This window comes from Electrona antarctica (genome assembly GCF_951216825.1).
Source record: "Electrona antarctica genome assembly, chromosome: 6".
Lineage (NCBI taxonomy): Eukaryota > Metazoa > Chordata > Actinopteri > Myctophiformes > Myctophidae > Electrona > Electrona antarctica.
Genome location: NC_136811.1, coordinates 49,919,030 through 49,940,355, shown reverse-complemented (window position 1 = coordinate 49,940,355; position 21,326 = coordinate 49,919,030). Strand labels below are relative to the sequence as shown.

The window sequence follows — 21,326 nt, the reverse complement described above, 5'->3', positions numbered from 1 at the left end:
GTTAATCCAGGGAAAAATATATTTTTTGCATTTTTAGCTAACGACCACTCGCGTCCACGTAAAAACGGACAAAATCCCCGCATGCACGCACGCATGCCGTCTTTATTTGCATTATGGCTCATAATGCGTTATTCAGGGTTGATTAGAGCTTAATTTGACTTAGATATGACAAACTTTAATCGCACGGACAAACGACCTCCATTGCTCTGATTGCCGATTTGTTTGTTCCGGTTAAAACTGAAGTAAAACATCCGCTAGCTTTTTTCCCTGGTCGGCCTGATATGGCTGTCACTTTTGAATTTTTTTATTTAAGTGGTTAAATAAAACAAAGTTCAGTATATGTTTGTTTTATATTTCCTTGCCTGCTTGTTCATCAAAAATCGGGACTCTCCAAATTCCGGATCTGCATCATCAGACCCCAAAAAAGAAAAGAAATGGGACATGGGTTTCCGGCCAGGCCTGTAATAAATGTTTCTCTCTGCGTTCCTCCTTCCAGCCCATGGAGCTGCTGTGGCACTCCCTGGACGAGTGGCTGGTGCTGATCTCCACCGAGCTGGACCGCAGCCGCCAGGACCCCTGCTCCCCGTCGCCGAGCAGCGAGATCGCCTCCCTCCTCCTCAAGCAGCGGGAGGCGGGAGGAGGAGGAGACCCCGCCTCCTCCGCCGACTCGCCGCCACCGGGGGCTCCTCCCCCCCTGGCCGCCGCCATGCTGCCGGCCTCGCTGGACCCGCAGGTGACGATTATGTCATTTTACAAGGCGATTAATTGTCGCACAAATAATTGAGATTTTACGATTTAATTGTGTTTTTGTCGTTGGAACATGTTGGAATACAACTAAAGTTTGCCTTTTTAGTTATGCTTCATAAACAAAACTTGCACAGGGCAGATATGACAAATAACTTAAATACAAATACACAATGAAATGACTGACACATTCAATCATTTTCCACTTAAGAAAATATAAAAATAGCGGAAATAGCTGATCTACAATCTTGTACATCAGCCATTTCAGCTTTTTTAATATTTCAAAATGTACGAAACATTTTCCACATGGAAACGATCGTGATAAAATAATTGCGATTAGACGATTGCATAGTAACCGTGACGACGGGCCTACCCGCCCGCAGGTCGTGGGGGAAACGGTGCCGGTGTACGCCGACGGGGAGGACGACGGGCCTACCCGCCCGCAGGTCGTGGGGGAAACGGTGCCGGTGTACGGCGACGGGGAGGACGTCATCTCCATGACGGCCAGCCGCCTCAGCGCCGTCATCCAGGCCTTCTACATGTGCTGCTCCTGCCAGATGCCACAAGGGTGAGGAATGGATCTCTGTAGGCCAGCCCACTAGACATGGGTCTGTCTGTGTGTCTGTGTCTGTGTCTGTGTCTGTGTCTGTGTCTGTGTCTGTGTCTGTGTCTGTACTGTTAAGTGTATCTGGAGCTAAACTCACAAACGGCTGGACCGATCATCATCAGTGCCAACTATTCTTAGTTGACCACATTGGGCTCTACACTCTACGCACTGTTGTTAGACTACACTAAAATATCTACACGAAAATAGTCGTCATGTTCCACAAAGCATCGCGCGTTGTGTGTGTGTGTGTAGATTGTAGACTGTTTTATGTTGGCCCCAGAATAGGGATGCTAGGGTTCAAGGGGTTATACATGTTTTATACTTTTTGAGTGGTGTAAACCACTCCTACAACTGGCTTTGTTAGTCTGTCTGTCTGTGCTCAAAAAATGAGCATGGTTGCTACGGTCACCCAGTTCACCTGGGTGTGATTTCATTACGTCAGACATTACGTCAGACCACAGCTGATCAGGCTATATAAGACCTTACACCACTCAGTTCACACGGGTGTGATTGTTTTTATATAATTATAATTAAATTTAACTTTAATTTCATACTGAAAGTCAATAGTGGGCAAACCCTCGAAAATAATGTTTATCCTGTTGTTGTGCCAAGTGATTCCACTCCCCACACACCTTTCTGTGATGTTACTGCTGTTGCATCCCACTGACTCCCACCCAGGTTGATTTAGAGAGGACATACTTACACAGACAGACAGACAGACAGACCCTGTTCTAGAAAGATAAAAATCACACCCGTGTGAAGTAAGTGGTGCAACTCCGTGTGGGGGTCCCCGGGGGGGGTTCCAGACCCACAGGAACGCACCCAGGGTGCCGGCCCGATTCCGGCGAGCCGCCCCGCGTCCGAAACGGTTGAGAAATGACAGTTACCGTGTGGGGGTCCTTCTACTGTCCCCCCTACTGTACTGTACTCTACTGTCACTGTACTATACTGGCACACCCAAAATCACCATATATACAGTTAATATGTGCGTGTGTGTTTGTGTGTATGTTAGGTTGCGCACAGGTGGTGAAAAACAACCATGCTGTTTTCGTGCTCAGACGCACCCAGCCAGCCACCCAATTTACAATTTACAATTTAGGCATTTAGCAGACGCTCTTAATCCAGAGCGACTTACATTAGGCAAGAACAAAAGTATGGGAATACATCACATATATAAAATGCATTTATCAAGAAACATGCGTAAGCTAAGAACGTAACTAGAACATATCTATATAATGACACTATACATATTAAATATACATATATACTATACTATGCTATACATATGTACTATGATGTGCTATGACTACATACAATGCAATTATTGTGCTGTCTACATGACATGCTATAAGTCTGTTTCAAATGCTATCTAAGTCTAAAAAGTGCTATCTAAGGGGGTAGGATAAGTGCTATGGGCCATGATGGAGTCTGAAAAGGTGGGTCTTCAGACTACGGCGGAAGATTGGGAGTGATGCTGCAGTTCTGATTGCAACGGGGAGTGCATTCCACAGTTTTGGGGCCAGAAGGGAGAAGAGTTTGGGACGTGTGGAGCGTTGTCCAAACTCTTCTCCCTTCTGGCCCCAAAACTGTGGAATGCACCCACCCAGCCACACACACACAAACACACACACACATAGTCACTTAAGGAAGTGGTTGCACCACTTAATAAAAAGTACAAGTACATGAAAAGCTACTTGATTACAGTATTGAGTGGTATTGAATGAATTCACATTATCGGAAGGAGACGCATGATAATGTGAATTGATCGGGATGGTTTATCAGGCTACGTATCAATGACTTTCCTCACTTTCCTGATTCTAATGTGTTCATGCACTGATTGTCTCTCCAGCACCACCTGCTTGTCCATAATTACAGTCAATGACAATTAGATCATCAAAGAGATGCTTAACTCCGTTATTGGCAGTTAAAGTAAGTACTGTTTTAGCTCATCTTGTGTCTTGGTTTTTCAGCTGCCCTCTGAATAACCGACGGTCAGGTCTCTCTTCGTAAGCCAGTATGACTGTTTAACCCATTTTGACCTGAGATCAGATTCTAAAAATGTCTGTTTGAAAATGACAGTTTTCTGGGGAAAAAAAGTCCTTCTTCGATTTTTCAAAAATAGCAGACCTACAAGCTCGTAGCGCGCCACTCGGTGGCGCGCTATGAGCTTGTAGATCTGCTATTTTTCAATAGCTAAAGTATAACATAATGCTAACACCATAAGGGGTTCCCGCCCAAAATGGGTTAATTTAGAATTGCTGGTAAAAGTGTGCAGATGAGTGAGTCAGTGTTGCATGCAGCATCCCTGGTGCCTCTGCAGTAAAAGCTGCTGTGAAATCGGTGTGGCCCTTTAGCTCTTCCCTATTTGTATTTTCTCACTCTCCCCTATCTCTGTTTATCCCTCTTTCCTCATCTAGGATGACATCGCCGCGATTTATCGAGTTTGTCTGCAAGCACGACGAGGGGCTCAAATGTTTTGTAACCAGGTGAGTCGATATGGTGCTCCGCCAGATATCAGCCCCCTCATTTAGTACCCGGAGACTCGATATTGATTGAGCTACTCGTCCTCGCATCTCTGTTTGCTTTTCTCTCTGCCTCTCTCTCTCTCTCTCTCTCTCTCTCTCTCTCTCTCTCTAATTTGTTTTATCAAACTTTTGGCTTGTTTTTATAAAGTCTAGCACGATCATGATGCATATAATCACGATTAACAATTTCATTGTGTGTTTGGTATTGAACATTGGAACATAAGTAGAATTCTAGATTTCTGTTTCCCTTTTAGGCTTTTTACACAGAAATTGCATAGGGTAAATATGGCAAATAATTATTATACAAATGATATTGGTGTATTTCTTTGGTGTTGTAACGACATTTGATAGCGTAGGCAGGATGTGTTAATGTGTGATGTTTATTCTTCCTATGACTGTATCTGTGTCTGTACCTTAACTGCCGCACTGCCGCTGGCGCCTGAATTTCCGCCACGAGGATCAATTAATAATCTTTATGACTGACAATGACCAGTTGAAAATCAAAATAAACAATGTGCTGTGGCCAAAATAATGCCCATATTCACCTTATTCTTTAAATAAATAATAATTAAAAAAGTGGTAATAGCCGTGTAGATGCGCAAACAATTGCAATCAGGTGTTTGTGTAATAATTGTGACAGACCTTGTTTATATCTGACCTCCACCCCTCTCTCTCTCTCTCTCTCTCCGTGTGTGCCAGGAATCCAAAGATCATCTTTAATCACTTCCACTTCCTTCTAGAATGTCCAGAGCTCATGTCGCGCTTCATGCACATCATTAAGGGCCAGGTGAGATGTGTGTGATAGCCTGGTCTGAGCCATATCACTTCAATTATTTTCAAAATTGTGCCTTGATTACGATTAAAGAAAGATTATAAAGACATATAGTGCCCAGGCGGTGGCGTAACCGCCTGGGCACCCGACTGGTAATCCAGTCGCAGTGTGCCGCGGGTTCGGGTCCGAGCCCGACACGGCCTTTACTGCATGTCTTCCCCCATCTCTCTCCCGTTTCCTGTCAGCCTACTGTCTGTCCCTTCAAAAACCAATAAAAGGCGTAAGCCGCAAAAAAAATATCTTTAAAAAAAAATATCTTAAAAAAAAAAAAAAAAAACATATAGTGAAATGTCACTATATGTAATTTTCAGTGTCACAACATGAAGTATAAAATAGGGTATTAATTTATGGGAAACGGCAAGGTCGTGAGCTTGTAGATCTGCTACCACATGGCACCACACTGGCGCCAACCGAGCACAAATTACGCCTGACACGCCTTACAACTTTTAAGAGTGATTTAGAGACGAGCCGTGTCTACATGGTGGGTTCGTTTAACAGCATTATTTCCAAGGCGATAACACTTCTCTTCTTAAGTTCCCGTTTTACACAGCTCCATAAACTTTTAAAGTGCTCCGCTCCGAGTGTTTGGTGGTGGCGTTCGTTCTCGCTCATTGCTCACTATTCATATTTGAGCGGCGTGCGAGCCTCGTTACCCACGGATTATGATCCACCTGAGAGAGGTCCCTTGTTTTAATTACAGACTTTAACCTGCCCAATTCCATCTCATCTACCAGATTCGTCTTCTCTCGCTGTGCCCCTGTATTGGGGAGAGAAGCGCATCTCTCTCTCTCTCTCTCTCTCTCTCTTTTGCATAGAGCACAATGGCATATATTATGCAAATAGACGCTTGTCTAGCCTCTCTGCTTTACAGAGGAGTTGTTTCAACACTGGAGGCTTCGGAGCCATTGGTTCTTAAAAAAAAAAAAGTTTTGTGTAATTGGTTTTAATGGCTCTTTTTCGTCTACAAGAACTAAGAGGACCACACTTTGTTGCTGGGCGGGAACCCCTTTTGGTGTTAGCATTATGTTATGATTTAGCTATTGAAAAATAGCAGATCTACAAGCTCATAGCGCGCCACCGAGTGGCGCGCTACGAGCTTGTAGATCTGCTATTTTTGAAAAATCGAAGAACGACTGACATGGAAACATAGCTTTTTCAGAAAACTGTCAGGATGTAGAAGACATTTTTAGAATCTGATCTCAGGTCAAAATGGGTTAACGTATTTCACAGGTTCCAGGTTTCCATACATACGCTGCCCCTCGGTAGGTTCTGGATGTGTTTCCATACATACGCTGCCCCTCGGTAGGTTCTGAATGTGTTTCCATACATACGCTGCCCCTCGGTAGGTTCTGGATGTGTTTCCATACATACGCTGCCCCTCGGTAGGTTCTGAATGTGTTTCCATACATACGCTGCCCCTCGGTAGGTTCTGAATGTGTTTCCATACATACGCTGCCCCTCGGTAGGTTCTGGATGTGTTTCCATATATTCGCTACGCCTCGTTTTCAGGAGGTAGTGCTAACCCTGAGTACATCTTTTCACATTTAAAAAAAAAATAGCCGCTCTAAAAGCTCACAAAGTTCCAGCTCATGGAAGGTGCTGGGTTAGCATTAGAAAGTGCTGAGGAAGTTTGGTTTTCACCCGCAGCCCTTCAAGGATCGCTGCGAGTGGTTCTATGAGCACCTGTTGGCCGGCCAGCCCGACTCCGACATGGTCCATCGACCGGTCAACGAGAACGACATCCTGCTCATCCACAGAGGTATCTATGCTGCAGACCCTGCCCTTCTCTGTCCTTCACTCCAGCATCCATTCCTCATTACCTTTTAATTTTTAAGTTATTTCTTTGGCACTTTTGTACCTTCGTTCTTAGACAAAGTCAAAGTCGTACGATTAGTCACAGACGTTACCGCAGTGAAATTTGTTCTCCGCATTTGACCCATCTCTTGGAACGGTGAGCCGCAGCGTGCGCCACGCTTGGGAATCATTAGTTGATTTGACCCCCAATCCAACCCATTGATGCTGAGTGCCAAGCAGGGAGGCATTGGGTCCCATTTTTACAGTCTTTGGTATGACCCGGCCAGGGATCGAACCCCAACCTCCCAGTTTCAGGGTGGACACTCTAACCATAAGGCCACTGTCTGGCCACCAGTGGTACTCAAACGTTTTTCATATCAAGGACCCCCATCTGAAAAGTATTTTGTGCCAGCGACCCCCCCCCCCCCCCCACACACACCAACATATAAGATTTATGTTGTGATGTTTAAAAATGTTTTTCACGTTCTTTACATTTTTTAATATAGCAGATAAGCCCACAACGTGCCACAATGCGATCATTCATGTGGGACAGTGCACGGTACCGTGCACAGTCTGCACACGCGTGCATGATAGAACGTGTCCCCCTACTGTAGATTCAAGAGAAGACGCACCATGTACCCAGTGGTTACTTGCCCCCTAGATTCACCACGACGTGTCGAGTATCCAAATCAAATACTTTGCATAACAACAGGTTTAACTGTTTACCTGAATGTTCTCATACACGGTATAAAAGCAACACAGCAGTATAGCTACTGTACTGCTTCTCTGGTGTTATGTTGGCTTGGGCACGCAACAAGAATGCCTCCTCCTGCATCGAAGAAGAGATTCGTCCCCAAAGCAGACTTTTTAGTTCCGCTACTGCAGCGCAGTAAAGAAGTTGTCTGATTTATTTTAAGTCTACTTTTGTGTTTGTGTCTAAAACTCTCATACACTACTAGGCTATCAGCTGTTCTGTGTGCATGCGCACATGTAGGCGTCACGTCATTTAAATGCCGTACCACAGACACAAAAAACCCCACCATTACACCACTTATACCCAGACCCCACTCTGAGAAAAACTGGTGTAGAGAGACTGGAAACCAAAGGGCAGAGTGAGAGGAGAGACATCGGGACTTGAACTCGTGTCCTCGCGGCTCACATAGAGAACATGGCCGGTGTGCTAACTGGCTGAGCCACCAGGCAGCCCAGAGTGCCCTTTCCTTTTTGCGTCTCATTAACAGACAACGTTAACTCAACTCCATTATTTTTCCCATCAGCGCTAAAACCGCTAACTTCCTCCGTAACTTGACTTTATGTGCTACTTTTACTACTTTGGCTTCTGTGCTGCTTTTGTTGAATAAGAACTACTGTGTGCTTTTTTAAATTTCTTGTCTTGTTGTTTTGTCTGTCATATTAACAGACTCCATATTCAGGAGTAGCTGTGAAATGGTCTCCAAGTCCACCAATGAGAAACTCAAGCAAGGCATTGCTGTGCGATTCCACGGCGAGGAGGGGATGGTGGGTGTCGCAAGAGACACTATTATAAAACATTTTGCTATGGATTGTGAGGCAGACACATTGTGTTGTAGTCTTGTATTGTGGCTGTTTGTCAGCTGGCTTGTTGCTGCTGCTAGTGCTTGAAGTCTCGGTCTGAAGTCCACAGTCAAGTCCTGCTCAGAGCTAGGCCTGTCACGATCCTGACATTTTACTTGACGGTTAATTTTCATTCAAATGATTGTGATTAACAATTTCAGTGTGTTTTTGGCGTTTAACATTATAACTTATATTAATTAAATATGAATTTTCTGTTATTATTTTAGGCTTAAAAGAAAAAGTACTGTGGCCAAATTAGACCATATATTTTCTTAAATAGTTGAAATAGCTGGTGTAAAAGCTCAGCGTGCCACATCGGGACACGTTGTGATCTTGTAGTATTTTCGCTAATTCTGATAGCCTGGCTCCAGCCCTGAATCACTACCATTAAAAAATATTATGAAGTGAAACAAAATGAAAAGTGTCATCAAATCAACATTTTTCAACATGGAAACGATTATGACGATTATGCAAAACAATTGTTACTCTCTGAAATCATTTTGACTGTCTAAAAGAAAGAAAGTAAGCAATTGTGACAGGCTGTGTAATGTTGTGTTTTCCAGGGCCAGGGTGTTGTTCGGGAGTGGTTCGACGTCCTGTCCAATGAGATCGTCAACCCAGACTATGGTCTCTTCACCCAATCAGCTGACGGTACCATCAACCTCTACTATGGAAATTCTTTATTGCCTTATCGACACCACATTGATGCAAGCAAACTGTGTAATCAAAGTGCAGATTGGCAGTGGGTTGCTGGCTGTAAAGAGAATGATGGGTTCAGAGGCAGTGGGTTGCTGGCTGTAAAGAGAATGATGGGTTCAGAGGCAGTGGGTTGCTGGCTGTAAAGAGAATGATGGGTTCAGAGGCAGTGGGTTGCTGGCTGTAAAGAGAATGATGGGTTCAGAGGAAGTGGGTTGCTGGCTGTAAAGAGAATGATGGGTTCAGAGGCAGTGGTATTTGAAAGACGGAAATAGCCGATCTACAAGTTCATGCTCATGCGTGTCGGCAACTTTTTGTTATTTTTCATTCTGTTGAATGAAAAAGGAACAAACACCCGCACACTCTTCAAATGCAGTGACCAACTTTTATTAGGGAAACAGCAACGTTTCGGCCTATGCGGCCTTCATCAGGCTATCTTTATGGATACATAACATAAACACATAAAGATAGCCTGATGAAGGCCGCATAGGCCGAAACGTTGCTGTTTCCCTAATAAAAGTTGGTTCATTTGAAGGGTGTTTGTTCCTTTTTCATTTTTGGACATCGTACCCTCTCCTACGCACCTGTCGCCTGTAGGTGTGCAAAAGCCTTGCTTTTTATTAATTCTGTTGAATGAAATAAGGCTTGATCAGACTATTGATTTGATCTATTATAATAATGTGCTTCTCGACGATTCAACTAGTTGAAAAGGCAATTGATAGAATAACCATACAGAAGATAATCGTCAGTTGCAGCCATAATATGTTGATGATATGAATATAATGCTGTGGGAATATCGGTGCTGAATGCTAATTTTTTTATGCTATTTTTTTAAGATCATTAACACAGTGTGTGTGTGTATGTGTGTGCATGTAAATACTAGGTACCACATTCCAGCCAAACAGCAACTCCTCTGTGAACCCGGACCATCTGAACTTCTTCCAGTTCGCGGGTCAGATCCTGGGCCTGGCAATGTTCCACCGGCAGCTGGTCAACATCTACTTCACACGCTCCTTCTACAAGCACATCCTGGGTGAGCAGAAAGAGTGGCTTATCGCCGGTATCAGCCGGTAACACTTGGGAGTCTGTCCCCGTTACAGTGCGCTAGAGGTGTTGTGCGTGAATGTCCTCTAGGGGGTGCGCCACATGAAAAGGGATTAAACAATGAAAACATAATTCGGGCAACTCGCGAATCGCAGCGAAAGTGTTATCACTTTAATTGCCCGGAGTTATTTAATCCATTACATTATAGCGCCCATTCGATTTATAAACACGGACCCCTTTTCCAGACAGACCGGAAGTTGTTGTTGATGTGTGTGTGTGTAGCAACTAACAATAGCCACACCACTCTAGAGTCGATCGACAACAACGGGAGACAAGAATAAATCTATCGTGACTAGTGATCTTTTTTCATAATTAGATGGGATGATTTTGATCGCGAGTTATGAACGTTTTAAGATTTTCGTTTTCATCAGCTAAACAGGGGAGGGAGTTTTTCGATGACGTCTCACTATTGTACAACACCGAGGATTGCCCAACAGGCGCTCCCAGGATGTGGAGCCATGCGATCCGTTCTCATATCAATAAACTTCGTCTTTTGGACAATACTTCGTCCTGGGCGTTACTAATAGAAAGGACAAAGAACTTCGTCCTGGGCGATGGGAGTGTTAACTCGGGCAAATCGTGAATAGTAGTCAAAGTGTTAACTAAACAGCAGGACTCTGTTTTAACATCAATAGAGATGTTCCCATACCATTTTATTTCCTTCTGAAACCTGCAACTTGCGTATCTGTTAATATACAGATGAGCAGGAGCCATAAGAGAACGTTTTAACATGAACGGGGGTGCCGTAGTGTGGGGGTTCTCAAAGTGCGGTCCGGGGACCCCCAGGGGTCCTTGCGGGGGTTCCACGGGGCATGTGTTTATTCTTAAGTCCCTACGTTAGTTGATGATAATAATTATGTTTATTTATAGAGAAGAGAACATTTTAACATGAACGGGGGTGCCGTTGTGTGGGGGTTCTCAAAGTGCGGTCTGGGGACCCCCAGGGGTCCTTGCGGGGGTTCCACAGGGCATGTGTTTATTCTTAAGTCCCTACGTTAGTTGATGATGATAATTATGTTTATTTATAGAGAAACCGGGTTACAAAGTTCTTTACAAAACAAGATAAAACATACATATACTGTAAGTGCAGTGCAGCACTACAAAAATCAATTTGCATTAAAAAAAAAAGATTTTTAAAAGTAATTTAAAAGATGACACTGACTTTACTAGCCTCAGGCAGGGCATTCCAGAGCCTAGGTGCCGCGGGCTGCATAAAGCCAGATAACCCAAGGCTTAGATCAGGCGAGTTTTATGGACAACCAAGAGAGCACTACCTGAAGGCTGCATCGGACAGGCTTATATTATAGCCTCGGAAACCCAGACGTTACTTATATTATGGTTCCAGCATATCCTTGCTGTCGGGAGGAAAGCACCCAACTCCATTTTTGAGGTTTTTTGATTTTTTTTGTTGTTGCTTAAATCCGTGCTAACACCCTTTACATCTGTGTCTTTTGAAAATATTGAACCAATGGAAAGTTGTAAAAAAAACGCTTTGGGCAAAACCTCTTAAATCCATTGGACCCTCAAACTGTCTGCTAAAGCAACTAACCCTGTTTTCAAAATATAAGGATTTTTTTATTTCCTTTAATTTCCTGAAAATTGAACATTTTGGAGTTAGGTGGTTTCGTTCCGACAGCAGCGATATGTAAAATATAGCTAGGAGCCTGGACTTGTAGGGTTTTAGAAGTCATCAGATATAGCTAGGAGGACCCTGGCCTTGTAGGGTTTTAGAAGTCATCAGCGAAAGCTTAAAATCAATTCTGAAAGGAACCGGCAGCCAGTGGAGAGAAGCCAGGGTGGTCGTAGGACTCGTAATGTGGTTCTTCTTAGAGTTGGTTAATAATCTAGTGCTTCAGTGCTTCTCAAACCTTTTCATGTCAAGTACCACTAAATGTATTCATTTTTCACCCATCATGGAAAGGGCTCGTAGAGACCCCATAACCGAAGCTCTGTGTTGTTAAACATTTTCATAATAATTCCAATAATTCACAAACGGCTTTAGCAGATGGTTTTAGCTATTTTGTGCGCGTGCACGTGTACCGCGGAATATCATGTACGCCGTTTCTACAACGAGAGGCCTACGTATGGATGCTAGCCGCGGAAGATAACCGAGGCTAAAAAAAAAAGCGAAAATAAATATCTTTAAATAATTGTAATCAAATCGTATGTTTCTCGTGGATGGCCCAGCTGACCTCAATAACTTTCCACGAGAGATCTCGAGGAAAGCACGGATTGGGTTAACCCATTTTGGGCGGGAACTCCTTTTGGTGTTTCAAGCATTATGTTATAATTTAGCTATTGAAAAATAGCAGATCTACAAGCTCATAGCGCGCCACTCGGTGGCGCGCTATGAGCTTGTAGATCTGCTATTTTTGAAAAATCGTAAAAATGCGGCACAAATCTTTGAATAGGTATATATTCTTTCAGAGCGAACGTTTTTTTTTTTCCCGACGTCGGGCCTAAATGGGTTAAGGAACCCCTCGGGGCCACTGATCTAGCAGTTTTGCATTAGTTGAAGACGGGAGATGGACTCTGACTCGAGAGTATACTTGCTTCCTGTGTGTCCCAACAGGGATCCCAGTGAACTACCAGGACGTGTCGTCCATCGATCCGGAGTACGCCAAGAACCTGCAGTGGATCCTGGACAACGACATCAGCGACCTGGGCCTGGAGCTCACCTTCTCCGTGGAGACGGACGTGTTCGGAGCCATGGAGGAAGTGCCGCTCAAACCTGGAGGAACCAGCGTCCTGGTGACCGAGGACAACAAGGTCCGGTCCACATAACACACATTATGCTGTTGTACAGTAGACCAGCATCCTGGTGACCCAGGACAACAAGGTCTGGTCCACCTAACGCACATTATGCTGTTGTACAGTAGACCTGGTGACCCAGGACAACAAGGTCTGGTCCACCTAACACACATTATGCTGTTGTACAGTAGACCAGCATCCTGGTGACCGAGGACAACAAGGTCTGGTCCACCTAACACACATTATGCTGTTGTACAGTAGACCAGCATCCTGGTGACCGAGGACAACAAGGTCCGGTCCACCTAACACACATTATGCTGTTGTACAGTAGACCAGCATCCTGGTGACCCAGGACAACAAGGTCTGGTCCACCTAAGGTCTGGTCCACATAACACACATTATGCTGTTGTACAGTAGACCAGCATCCTGGTGACCGAGGACAACAAGGTCTGGTCCACCTAACACACATTATGCTGTTGTACAGTAGACCAGCATCCTGGTGACCCAGGACAACAAGGTCTGGTCCACCTAAGGTCTGGTCCACATAACACACATTATGCTGTTGTACAGTAGACCAGCATCCTGGTGACCGAGGACAACAAGGTCTGGTCCACCTAACACACATTATGCTGTTGTACAGTAGACCAGCATCCTGGTGACCCAGGACAACAAGGTCTGGTCCACCTAACACACATTATGCTGTTGTACAGTAGACCAGCATCCTGGTGACCCAGGACAACAAGGTCTGGTCCACCTAACACACATTATGCTGTTGTACAGTAGACCAGCATCCTGGTGACCCAGGACAACAAGGTCTGGTCCACATAACACACATTATGCTGTTGTACAGTAGACCAGCATCCTGGTGACCCAGGACAACAAGGTCTGGTCCACCTAACACACATTATGCTGTTGTACAGTAGGCCAGCATCCTGGTGACCGAGGACAACAAGGTCTGGTCCACATAACACACATTATGCTGTTGTACAGTAGACCAGCATCCTGGTGACCCAGGACAACAAGGTCTGGTCCACCTAACACACTGTTGTACAGTAGACCAGCGTCCTGGTGACCCAGGACAACAAGGTCTGGTCCACATAACACACATTATGCTCTTGTACAGTAGACCAGCATCCTGGTGACCGAGGACAACAAGGTCTGGTCCACCTAACACACATTATGCTGTTGTACAGTAGACCAGCATCCTGGTGACCCAGGACAACAAGGTCTGGTCCACCTAACACACATTATGCTGTTGTACAGTAGACCAGCATCCTGGTGACCCAGGACAACAAGGTCCGGTCCACATAACACACATTATGCTGTTGTACAGTAGACCAGCATCCTGGTGACCGAGGACAACAAGGTCTGGTCCACCTAACACACATTATGCTGTTGTACAGTAGACCAGCATCCTGGTGACCCAGGACAACAAGGTCTGGTCCACCTAACACACATTATGCTGTTGTACAGTAGACCAGCATCCTGGTGACCCAGGACAACAAGGTCTGGTCCACATAACACACATTATGCTGTTGTACAGTAGACCAGCATCCTGGTGACCCAGGACAACAAGGTCTGGTCCACCTAACACACATTATGCTGTTGTACAGTAGGCCAGCATCCTGGTGACCGAGGACAACAAGGTCTGGTCCACATAACACACATTATGCTGTTGTACAGTAGACCAGCATCCTGGTGACCCAGGACAACAAGGTCTGGTCCACCTAACACACTGTTGTACAGTAGACCAGCGTCCTGGTGACCCAGGACAACAAGGTCTGGTCCACATAACACACATTATGCTCTTGTACAGTAGACCAGCATCCTGGTGACCGAGGACAACAAGGTCTGGTCCACCTAACACACATTATGCTGTTGTACAGTAGACCAGCATCCTGGTGACCCAGGACAACAAGGTCTGGTCCACCTAACACACATTATGCTGTTGTACAGTAGACCAGCATCCTGGTGACCCAGGACAACAAGGTCCGGTCCACATAACACACATTATGCTGTTGTACAGTAGACCAGCATCCTGGTGACCCAGGACAACAAGGTCTGGTCCACATAACACACATTATGCTGTTGTACAGTAGACCAGCATCCTGGTGACCCAGGACAACAAGGTCTGGTCCACATAACACACATTATGCTGTTGTACAGTAGGCTGGGCAATGGGACCAATCAACCGTTATTTTACACTTTTGCCTCGATTACGATTAAGTCACTGCCAGGTATTAATTCATTCATTCTAACTTAACCGGCAGCATTTTTCAATGAAGCCCTTAATTTGAAGGTTCCACCTGAAGCCGAAAACCTTCGGAACAGAATGTACTGTAGAAAAATTATGTGGTGTTGTGAGTGACAGACCCTCGTATTTTCTTTTTTTTTTCCACCCAGAGAGGACATTGTATGGTCGCGATAGTCAGTTATTTGGTTGCTTACTGTATTTTGATCAGGGGCTCAATCTGGGAAAGGAATCTGAGAAAAAGGCATTTGAAAAGATGTCAGTGGATGCGCGTGGCCATCTTGCTTACAATATATTTTCTGTTTACTTCATTGCCTAGCAACGCAATGCTAATGTATTGTATGTAGCATTACGACCACAATCTATCATGCACCACTATAAAGACTACTTTGATCTACGTCAGGGGTGCCCATTACGTCGATCGCGGTCGACCAGTCGATCGCAAGCGCTGCGCAGGTAGACCGCTTGGCCTTGCCATGAAAAAAGAAAAAAGAAAAACAATCCTCGCCTCGGGCAGGCGGCGGCGCGCCGGTGGCTTTGAAGGAGAACGAAAAGATAAATAAATAGAATTGATTTTGAAACCTAGATTTTGAAAGTCCTAATGCCTTAATGTTATTTATTTATTCGCCATATAGGTACATATTTTGAGTATTTTAAGTAAAGGGATAATTATCTTTTGGTTGGTAGATCACCTTGAGCTGGCAATTTTAAAAGTAGACCTCAAGTCAAAAAAGTGTGGGCACCCCTGATCTACGTCATCGGTGCTTAAGCGCTCTGATTAGACTTGACATAGACCTACGTCAACGGCGGCAAATGTGTTCATAATATTACTACTACTACTACATGCAAAGAACCCAACAAAGTTGTCACTCTGTGACCCTAAAATGGGCCCCGACCCATTGTTTGGGAAACAGTGGATACACTATGTGGAGCGAATTCCTGTAGAGCTACTGTAAGCTATGTACAAAATGACTATAATGGACTCATGACGTAGAATCACCATCTGTGTTAAGAGTTAACTGAGTCAATACGAGGTTATAGTGGGGAGAGAAAAGACGTTCAAACATAATGGTTTCATCTCCGCAACGCTGAATCAATTGTAATTATTGCTTTAGGTGCATTGTTGTGCAGAGTGCTGCTCTACCAGCTCATTGTTGTGCAGAGTGCTGCTCTACCAGCTCTGCCACATACATCCACTGGTGCTCATAAAGGAGGAATTGATCTTTTCCCCTCCTACAGCTTTCACACTAAAAGCATTTTATTGGTGTGTAGTACACACAGCGGCCTGCAGGGGGCAGTGCTTTACAAGGCAGGAGGCACTACAGCAGTGGGCCAGTGCACTTTTCATTTACTGGTGTTATTTTTGAGGGGCGCTAGCCCCTATGCACAGCTTTGTGTGTATGAGCACGGAATGTGCTCAGCTGATTGGCTGAGCGTGGAATGTGATTTATGATGATGCATGACGATGACAGGGGCGACAGTGGCTCAGGGGTTGAGTGACCGGATGGTTCGATCCTGGGCCCCCCAGAGTTAGTGTCGAAGTGTCCTTGAGCAAGACTCTGAAACTCTTAACCCATTTTGACCTGAGATCAGATTCTAAAAATGTCTTCTAAATCATGACAGTTTTCTGAAAAAGCTATGTTTCTGGCAGCGGTGGCCGAACGGATAGCGGATCGGTCTTGATACCGGAAGGTCGCCAGTTCGAATCAGCGGTCCGACACGTTAACATTACCACCGCTGAAGTGCCCTTGAACATGGCATTGAACCACTACGATGAAATGTGTTCTATGAGCAGGGCCTGGCTGGAAACAAGTTCTTGAGCTTAGCCCAGATACCCTGGGTAAATATAGTAATCATTTCATTTCAATCATTTCATTTCATTTCTATGTCAGTCGTTCTTTGATTTTTCAAAAATAGCAGACCTACAAGCTCGTAGCGCGCCACTCGATGGCGCGCTATGAGCTTGTAGATCTGCTATTTTTCAATAGCTAAAGCATAACATAATGCTAACACCAAAAGGGGTTCCCGCACAAAATGGGTTAATTGCTCCTGATATGATATGCAGGTTGGTGCCTTGCATGGTTTCCTCCGGTATCGCCGTGTGTATGAATGGGTGAATGTAATGCTGTAAATCTCTGTAAAGCGCCTTGGATAAAGGCGCTATATAAATGCACCATTTACCATTTATGATAAGAGTGGCCCTCACTTCACACAAGTGTGAGTTTTTGCGGGGGCAGAGGCGATGCTTGGCAGCCAAAATCCCTCAACAGTGACATCTGCTGGCAAATTGTTATTTTTTCATTGCAGCTCAAAAGGTTTAGGAACACACAGGCCCCTTTTCCACCGGTTGGTTCCCAATGGGAACCGGTTCAGTTCTTTTTGGTTCTTAGTCCATGAGCCAGAGCTCCAAAATTGGAACGTTAATTATGAATTGAGTGGGCAAAACCATACCTATATTAGATTGTTATCACCATGAAACTTCCACAGTTGATTACTTACACGAAGACAATGATTTATTGTATTACAACTTTTACATTTTTAAATATGCAAATGAGGCATTATGTAGAAAAATATGCAAAATAATCGAAAATATGAAAAAGCTACTACTGTGGAAGGGTTAGCATGTATTAATTTACTTGTATTGATCCTATAAACAATTTAATATAGGTCTAGTTTTTCCCACCAATTTTGGAGCTCTGGCTCATGGACTAAGAACCAAAAAGAACTGAACCAGTTCCCATTGGGAACCAACCGGTGGAAAGGGGGTCACAGAGAAAACCACAGACAATCCACTGAATGCTCAAAGTTCATGTTGTTTGGGTGTAGGCCTAACTGAGGTAAAAAAACAAAACTAAAAAAGGAATCAATGAAAAATGAATGTCATGACGCCTTTGACTTACTGTCCTCCCTGTCTGTCTCCTCTGTGTCCTCCACCGCCGCCTTTCCTCTCGCTCCCCCTGTGTGTGTGTGTGTGTGTGTGTGTGTGTGTGTGTGTGTGTGTGTGTGTGTGTGTGTGTGTGTGTGTGTGTGTGTGTGTGTGTGTGTGTGTGTGTGTGTGTGTGTGTGTGTGTGTGTGTGTGTGTGTGTGTGTGTGTGTGTGTGTGTGTGTGTGTGTGTGTGTGTCTCCTCCATTATAGGCAGTCGGTCTATTTGGAGGAGATGGTGCTTTTTGTACCCATGATTTACTTTCGGTGTTGGTAATATGACAGACTGAAGTGACCAATGTTGGCTGTGATTAAGTTCATGTGTTGCCTATATTCTGTACATTTAGGGCTTGTTTGGACTCAAGCACATGATGTTTCAAGTGTGTGGGATATCAGAGGCAACTGAGAATATTTGTGAATAAATGTGGACTCAAATAAAGAAATTGAAATGTTTGTGTGTGTGTGTTGCTGTGCGCCTCTCTTCTCTGCAGGCGGAGTATGTACAGCTGGTGACAGAGCTGAGAATGACTCGAGCCATCCAACCGCAGATAAATGCCTTTCTGCACGGATTCCACACCTTCATCCCCCCGTCGCTCATACAGCTCTTTGACGAATATGAACTGGTTAGTTTTCTCCTCTCCACTCTGTCTCTATGTTTCTCTCACGTTCTGTCATGGCAGCAACTATTGATTATTTTTGGATCGATTTTTCTTATTGATTACTTTTTCGATTAATCAAATCATTTAGAACGTGTTTTTTTGTGACAGAAACCATCTCCATTTTTCAACGTTTCTTTTTTTCTGTGCTATTGAACGACCTTTACGTGTGGATTTTTACAAATATTGAACCAATGAAAAGCATTAAAAAGCACTTCTGACTAAACCTCCTCAAACTGTCGGTCAAACCACCTAACACAAACTCGTGGAGATTGAGTTGATTTGTCCATAATTTATTAGAATGACGAAGTCAGACGGAAGAAATACACTTTTCTCCACATTAATGGTCAAAAACCTCCTAACTCCACTTGAGCTGTATTTGGGTAAAGTGATGATAATATAAAAACACAGTCAAGTGACAATGTATAAAGTCACCTTACCGATTTTGATGAGGAAGTATTGTGATGTTCTAAAACAACAGGCAAAATGTTTATTTCCTGAAATTTTGTACATTATCACAGCTGGTTTCCGCCTGGCAGCAGAGATATATATAATATACATTAAACAAAGAATTATAGGCCTGAGCCCATGGCTCAGTGGTCCAGGCACCTTGGCTGGTAATCCAGTCTGGCAGTGTGCCGCGGGTTCGACTCCCGATCCCGACGGCCTTTACTGCATGTCTTCCCCCCATCTCTCTCCCCATTTCCTGTCAGCCTACTGTCTGTCCCTCCCTCCATAAAATATATAAAATAAAGGCGAAAGCCACAAAAAAAACATTAATAAAATAATAATAATTATATGATTGATTAAGTCGATTAAGTCGACCTTCCTACATCCTCTCTCTCCTTTCCCTACCCCCACCCACCCTCCTTTCTCCTTCTCTGTCCTCTGTTAATTTGTCCTCCTCTCTCGTTCCCCCCCACCCAACCTTCTCGTCTCCTCTGTTTGCATTCTGTTTTAACTCTCGTCACCTGTCTGCTCTGGTCTGATTCAGCGATTGATTAGGCATGTCTGTCTCCGTTTTTTTTTGTCTTTGTGGGGTGGGGATGGGAGGTGGTGTCACCTTGAAGACTCCTCCCCCCCGGCTATAGGAGATGGATTTTCCTTTTTTCTTGTTTCTGTGTCGGCAGATTCCGCGCGGCCGTCCTCCGTGCGGATCGATCAATAGGGTGCCATGACGAGTATCCCTACCCGTGTATATTGGACATGCCTCGGTCTCACGGACGTGGCGTTGCTCGCCCACAGGCCTCGGAGCACAGACACCAACAAGTGTGGTGGTGGAAGAAGTACTCTGATTTTTTTTGTAGCAGTACCGCAATCATGGATCAAGATTCAAGATTGCCTTATTTGTCATTCTTTCCAACTGCAGCAGCAGAAAAAAACGAAATTACGTTTCTCCTAGTTAAAAGACAACACAGGCTCATACAATAATAAATATCAAGTGCAAGACAATACTCATATATATATATAAATAAGACCTAAACTACAGGAATCCATAAAAAAGATAAATAGATCATGAAAGTTCTCAGTCCCCACAACTGGGCATTTGGATTCCATATAGGAAGGTCTTATATGGAAGCATGACATAGCCAATGCAAGCAAATACTTTCAGTTTTGTTATGTTTAAAGAGTATTTGAAGTGGTAAAACTAGCAACATGTTCAGAAGCATCTTCCATGTTGCTTTTATCCATGCGCGCAATATAGAAATGCTCTTGCAAGTGAAAGTCCTGTATTTGGTGTTTTACTTGAGAAAAAAGTACAAAAGAATTGTCAATCGACATTAATATACTTAAAGTACCTAAAGTTAAAAGGACAAAAACAATCAAAATCTGTCAGACCTTTTCAAAAAGAATTGGTGCAAAAAGAAATCGGCTACTTTCGAATAGCCTAAGAGTACAAATGGGCATACTCGTACAAATGTGCATGGCTGAGGGAAGATGGGGTGCTGGGGGGGCTGGAGCACCCTCTCCGCCCAGGCACAGCCCCCCCTCGGACAGGAGGGGGGAAATAATAATAATTTTAATCAAAACAGATTTCTGTTAATGGACTAATAAATATGCTTACACGCGCGCACCCCCTACTAGACGTTCAGCACCTCCTACTGTCAACATCTTCCCGCGGCCATGCAAATGGGCATACTCAAGTAAAGTCCAGCAGCCTACTTAGTTAAGTCCCACCATGAGTGGTGTGCGTGCTTACAGCATGAAAAACGCATGGCCTACAGTGTGCTCTAGACTGGCTCTTTAGATGCTAAAAATAGGAACTGCTGATTGATCAGCTGCCTCTGTCATATTTATTTTTGTCTGTGTTGTGAACTGTCATGTGTTCTGCTCATAGAGACATAGGGCAGTATTATGCGTGTCTTAAGTACCAGGTCTTATTACTTAACTTGAGACCTGGAGGCGTGATCAATGCCATTTGGCTATTCTGAGTGGCCAAACAGCATTGACCACGCCTCCAGGTCCAAGTTAAGTCATAAGACCTGGTGGTACTTAAGACACGCATAATACTGCCCATAGACTGTAAAAAGCACCGTGACGTCACCCATTGGTTTCTAGAGACCTTGTTTTGAACCCTCTTGTTCAGATAATTCAAATCCACCATCTTGAATGTCCGACTACAACCGTAAATCTAATTAACGGTTGGGTGGGAAAGGGGAGTGACCCTTCTTATAAATAATTAAAACAATTAATGGGAGCACCGTTTAGAAAGACCCATACCATGCTGTGTGAGGCCTCATTCACACGTATCAAACACCAATCAAGCAAATGTTTGGTCGTTTTTTTAGGCCACCACAATGCTTTTCCAATGGGAGTCACATGGTTTGACCAAACATTTGTGTTTGATT

At 44.2% G+C, this 21,326-nt stretch overlaps 1 protein-coding gene across 3 annotated transcripts in view; it reads left to right on the top strand.

Moving 5' to 3' along the window:
- Nucleotides 1-21,326, top strand: part of hace1 (HECT domain and ankyrin repeat containing E3 ubiquitin protein ligase 1) — a 41,735-nt gene that overhangs the window by 14,148 nt on the left and 6,261 nt on the right. For 2 of the 3 annotated variants that reach the window (XM_079502740.1, XM_079502738.1), the window contains 10 exons: nt 497-733; nt 1,128-1,312; nt 3,769-3,837; nt 4,576-4,663; nt 6,356-6,467; nt 7,923-8,020; nt 8,659-8,746; nt 9,675-9,824; nt 12,468-12,664; nt 18,313-18,444. In XM_079502740.1, coding sequence (XP_079358866.1) covers nt 497-733; nt 1,128-1,312; nt 3,769-3,837; nt 4,576-4,663; nt 6,356-6,467; nt 7,923-8,020; nt 8,659-8,746; nt 9,675-9,824; nt 12,468-12,664; nt 18,313-18,444 — 1,356 coding nt within the window. The remainder of the gene's footprint in view (nt 1-496; nt 734-1,127; nt 1,313-3,768; nt 3,838-4,575; nt 4,664-6,355; nt 6,468-7,922; nt 8,021-8,658; nt 8,747-9,674; nt 9,825-12,467; nt 12,665-18,312; nt 18,445-21,326) is intronic. The other variant, XM_079502739.1, reaches the window with a different exon arrangement.